At 61.6% G+C, this 5,091-nt stretch overlaps 2 protein-coding genes across 2 annotated transcripts in view; one reads left to right on the top strand and one right to left on the bottom strand.

Annotated features, from left to right (window-relative positions):
* H696_03936 (hypothetical protein) overlaps positions 1-618 on the top strand; it is a gene marked incomplete at its 3' end in the record, with an annotated part of 1,618 nt that extends 1,000 nt beyond the window's left edge. Inside the window, exons 4-5 of the mRNA XM_009497805.1 lie at positions 26-265; positions 452-618. Of these exons, the coding sequence (XP_009496080.1) occupies positions 26-265; positions 452-616 (405 nt within the window). The remainder of the gene's footprint in view (positions 1-25; positions 266-451) is intronic.
* Positions 619-2,992: 2,374 nt separating this feature from the next.
* Positions 2,993-4,773, bottom strand: H696_03937 (Ras-like protein Rap-1b). Its single transcript, XM_009497806.1, has 3 exons — positions 4,675-4,773; positions 4,117-4,383; positions 2,993-3,910 (listed from the first exon to the last, which is right to left on the bottom strand). The coding sequence occupies exons 1-3, from the start codon at positions 4,729-4,731 to the stop codon at positions 3,683-3,685; spliced, it is 552 nt and encodes a 183-aa protein (XP_009496081.1). The 5' UTR covers positions 4,732-4,773; the 3' UTR covers positions 2,993-3,682.
* Between the last annotated feature and the right edge of the window lie 318 nt (positions 4,774-5,091).

Consider the following 5,091-nt stretch of genomic DNA (forward strand, 5'->3'; position numbering starts at 1 on the left):
CCCACCCACCCACCCTCACATACAGGGCCCAGTGGATGGGAAACTCATGCAGATCTCGATGATGCCCTTCTTCGACTCCAACACCTCGACCTTTATGCGGTCGCTGTGGGAGCTGCTCACCGAAGCGATTGATCGGTCCAAACGGGGTCTCCCACACCCGCAAGCCGGGCGACCGGCTGTCCAGGCTACTGGCGAGCAGATCCACCGGGCGCAACACCTACGTGATCGGGTTTTCGATGAAGAGCGCCACTCGCGCGGCGGCCATGTGCGTACCTTGCAGCAAGAGGCGTCCTGGGGAAGAGGGCTCCTGCTTTCCTCTTCTCCCCTCCCCACCACCATTACCTTCCCGTCTCGGTGGCTTCCTTCCACATGCAATCCTGGTCCCCCTTTTTCTGACTCGACAGCAATTTCCTCACGACGCACCGATCCCTGATGGGTCGGGAAAATACAGACCCAGCATGGCGGTCGGCCGGACTTCCGCGGCGAGCGGCCATCCTATGGGGGGGATCGTGGTCACGGCCGGCGCGACCATCGTCGCGGTGGCCGCCAACCGGACCGCTACGATCGCAATGATCGCAATGATCGCTACGACCGCTACGACCGCTACGACCGTTATGATCGCCACGATCGCTCTGATCGCTACGATCGCTCTGATCGCTACGATCGCTCTGATCGCTACGATCGCCACTACCGGGGCGTCGGGCGCTATGGCGCTGGTGGCCACCGTGACCGGTCGCCCTATCGCGACGAGTACGACCGCCGTGGTCGTCAGGAAGAGCATGATCGGTACCGCCGGCAGGATAGCCGCAGCCGCAGCCGCAGCCGCAGCCGCAGTCGAGACCGCGGGAGCTACGACCACGAGCGCGGCTCTCGATCCCATCGGCGCAGTCGCAGTCGCAGTCGCACCCGTAGTCGCAGCCGCAGCCCGAGCTACGGCCGGCACCACAATCGCCCGGTTGGTCGAAGCCGCAGTCGCAGTCGCAGTCGCAGCCCTGGCAGCCCGCAGCGCGGCCGCGAGGAGGGGGTTGGCTTTTCGCGAAACCATCGTCACCACAGTCGGTCCCGGTCCCGGTCCCGGTCTCGGTCTCGGTCCCAGGTGGGTGGTATGATCAGCCGGAGTCCTAGCCGTGAGCGCGATGTTGGTGACGACACCAGACGTCGCAGTCCCTCGCCCCAGTGAATGCCACATTTTGCGCTCCCCGATGGCCATCGTCTCGGACTCTCCAGATCCGGAAGGGGGGGAGAAGCACATAATACCTTGCTGGCCGGCTTCTGCTTGCTTTTCTTTTCTGCTGGCTAAATGTCACGGAATTACATGAGGCAGTCGAAAGTAGACTGTCCCCTGATATGTCACAGAGGGAACTCGTCTGCTTCGTGGTGAAATTTACTATGGTGTCTTTTTTCTTTCTCCTTCTCGCGCTCTCGCACTCCTGCCTCCCGGCTACTCCCATGGCACGTGTGGGACACTGGACATGGGCCTGGTGCTGGCTGATGTTAGGGGCGTCAAACTTCCAGAGACAGGGACAGAGAGAGGGGGGGGGCGGGGATGGGGACGGGTGGGAAGAAGCAAAGGCGAGCGCGCCTGCTTTGCGGCTCGGAGATGCCCCGCTGAATGGCTTGTCGAGGTGTGCACCCGAACTGGGGACGAGGATTGATTCGACCGAGAGGGCAGTTTGAAGCCCGGGGGTCTCTGTGCCCGAAAAGCAGCGCATTCGTCCTTCGGGCTGGGCAACCCCAGGCACCAGATGTGAAAGGGTTGAATGTCTGGGCGGGGGGGGCGGGGGCGGAGGGACTGCTTGTGGGTCTTGTACCTGGGCTCGGGTTGCCCTGAAGCGAATCTCGTGTTAAAAAAAGTCCCGGAAGCAGGGGTGCAAGGAAAAGACCGAGCAGAGGCGGCCGGAGAAGGGATCGAAAAGACAAGGATGGCGAGATAGTGAGCAAAAGGCCCATGCCCACGATCGGTTGGCGTATGAGAGCAGAGAAAAATAGCCCCGGGGGAGGGGCCCCAGGAGGGATCACGCCCGGCCGTGGCGGGGGGGATCTACCACTTGTTGACAACGGCAACCTGCGAATGTGAGTGCCTGAAATGGACATATAACAAGCGCACCCTCACTGCCCGGGCCTGGTCGCAAGCAAGTCGGCATTCCTCGAACCGACCAACTGCTGTGTCCTGGAGAGGAGGGCCCCAAGGAAGCCATGCACGGTGCCGCACCAGAGGGGGGCCGGGGGCGACAACAACCAAAGTAGCAAGCCCAAAAAGAACATACAGAACAACACAACAACCCCCGAGTCAATATTCATACACACACGCACCCACCCACATACGCCCACACCCACACAGATGCTCACCCGGGCCCTGCTTGGGAGGCACAAACAAGAAAAGACAGGGCTGCCATCGCCCCTCGGCTGAGGGAACGCAAGCCCACCCACCCACCCACCCGCCCCCCCCCCTCGGGCCAGGGAAAAGTGATTATCGGGAGGGCGCAACAGGCGGCTGAGCGAACCCCAATGTTGTGCACAAGCAGATTGAGGGGCGGATCACACGAGGAAAAAAAAAAAAAGATGAGATAGAACGGTGTAGTGACAGAAATGGTGGCGGCAGGGAACAACAAGGATCGAGAAGGATATGGCATGCCGGGTGGGGAGAGAGGGGGGGGAGATGGGAGAACTGGTAGGAGGAGGGGGGAGGAGGGAGAGGGGGGGGGGACTGAGACAAGGGCTATGGCTGGGGGAGGAAGAGAGGTGGAACTGAGGAGGGAGGGGAGACTTCGCCACAGGACCAGGCGCATGTGCGCGCGCAAAAGGAGCGAAGAGGTGGAGAAGAGGAGAAAAGAGAAAGAACATTGCGGAGAGGGGGGGGGGGAGCGGGGGAATGGTCAGCGCAAACGCCGCCACCGCAGATCCCTCCTCGCGCGTGTGTACGATCATCCTCCAACTTCCTTCCTCGTGCTCGGTCGCCCCTTTCTGCGAGGGAGGGAGGGAGAGAGAGAGAGAGAGAGAGAGAGAGAGAGAGGCCTTGACACAGTGTCCTCCGTGTCATGCGCGCACAGCGCCAGTTCACCAGCTCGCCAGTAACACATATACACACACAAACACACGCAAACACAAGCACGCAAAAGGAGAGGATGCTCCTGACAGAGGCCATCACTCTCGCCCAACGAGACACACGCCCGCGGCCTCTCGCGCCCGCTCACGGTGAAGGGGGGCCAGGTGGGGGAGCAGCATGTGGACGAGGAACGAGACACAGTACTTCCCCCGTCCCCGGCAGAGGAGGGACGCGAGGGCAGGAAAGAGACACAAGCATACCCATACACAGACACACGCAGTCACACAGACACACACACACACCCCCAACAACACCAGCCATCAGTGTGCGGGGCATATGCACAACCAGGGGGGGGAAGAAGAAGGTCGAAAGATCACATCAACGCCTGTTTGTGCGAGCAAGGAAGGGAGGTAGAAGAGCAAGGGAGGGGGGGGGGGGAATGCGCCCCAAAGCAGGGAAAGGGGATCGCATGGGTATGGTGTGTGTGTGCATGCGTGCGTGCGTCCGTGCGTGTGTGTCTGTGCGTATGTGTGTGTGTGTGTGATGTAGAGGGAGGGGGAGAACGAGGCCTGGGAGGGGGGGGGGGGAAGGGGAAGAGAGAAGGGGTGCACATAGACACACAGTGGGTCCGCTTATTTAGAAGAGGAGGCAGCTCTTGGACTTCTTGCCAGTGGGCTGGGGGGACTGCTTGTTGATCTGGCGGACGAGGTCGATGAACACCTCGTCGACGTTGATCTTCATGCGGGCAGAGGTCTCGAAGAAACGGACGGAGCCCCACTCCTTGGCGAGGCCCTCACCCTCGTGCTTCTCGACCATGCGGTCGTCCTGGAGATCGCACTTGTTACCGCACAGGACCATGGGGACCTGTGTGTGAGAGAGAGAGAGAGAGAGAGAGAAGCGGGAGGAGGGAGGGGAGGGCAAGGGGATCAACAAGGCCGCGGGAGGGGGGGGGAGGGAACATAAGAAGGTCAGCGGGCGGGTGGTGCCGGTAGAGGAAGGAGGTTCTCTCTGGGGAGGGGGGAGGGGAGAAAGAAAAGAAAAAGAACCGGAGGCCGGGCGGGCGGACGAACCTTGTCGGTATCCTTGACACGGAGGATCTGGGCGCGGAGCTCAACCAGGTCGTTGAAGGTGGACTTGGAGGTGATGGAGTAAACGAGGATGAAGCCCTGGCCGTTCTTCATGTAGAGGTCGCGCATGGCAGTGAACTGCTCAGTACCGGCGGTATCCAGGACCTCGAGCATGCACTGCTGGTTGTCGATCTCGACCTGCTTGCGGTAGGAGTCCTCGATGGTCGGGTCGTACTTCTCAACGAAGATGGACTGGACGAACTGGACGGTCTGCGAGGCGCGAAGGATATGGGGTCAAGCAACAGGAAGGGAAGGAAGGTGAGAAGGGGGCGGGACGAGGAGGACAGCGCGAGGAGGGCGAAGGGGAGAGGGGAGGGTGGCCGTGAAAAGCAAGGCAACACGGGGGAAATATGTGGCCAGATGCAGAAGAGAGTAGCAATAGGGGGAGGAGTGACATGAAGAAAGGAGGAAAAAGGAAAAGGCCAAGCCCGAGCGGTGCATGGTCGCCGGTGCGATGCGATGATGTGGCATGGGAGGGAGGGGGGGCGGGAGAAGACGTACGAGGGCGGACTTGCCAACACCACCAGAGCCAAGAACGACAAGCTTGTACTCACGCATGATTAACTGGGAGGGGGGAGGGAGACTGAAAGGAGGGGGGAGTCAGAGCGGCGGCGCAGGGACAGGCTCGGGAAACGCAGGGGGGAGAGGGGCAACCAGGCGCCGAGGCAGCCCGGAGGGCTGAGAGCGGCAGCGAGGAAGGAAGCAAGTGCAAAGCCCAAGGGCGGAAAGGGGGAGGGTGATTTTGGGGAAGGGAGGGGGGCAGAGGAGATGGCCCAGGTGGGAAGAGGGCGACGGCGGCGCAGGCGCAAAGCAGAGGAAGGCAGACAGAGGGGAGGGCGAAATGCAAGACGGAGCGCCGTGCGCGGACAGGAGCCGGGGCTCTCCACTCAACAACACCAGTGGAAGGAGCAGAGGAGG

This window comes from Fonticula alba (genome assembly GCF_000388065.1).
Source record: "Fonticula alba strain ATCC 38817 unplaced genomic scaffold supercont2.6, whole genome shotgun sequence".
NCBI lineage: Eukaryota > Rotosphaerida > Fonticulaceae > Fonticula > Fonticula alba.

Bases quoted from the DNA above. Each gene is read 5' to 3' on its own strand.
- H696_03937 (XM_009497806.1), bottom strand. From the start codon at position 4,731: ATGCGTGAGTACAAGCTTGTCGTTCTTGGCTCTGGTGGTGTTGGCAAG. The intron at 4,384-4,674 runs GTACGTCTTCTC...CGCGCCTCGCAG, and splicing joins GTGTTGGCAAGTCCGCCCTC to ACCGTCCAGTTCGTCCAGTC. The intron at 3,911-4,116 runs GTTCGTCCGCCC...TCTCACACACAG, and splicing joins GTGTCAAGGATACCGACAAG to GTCCCCATGGTCCTGTGCGG.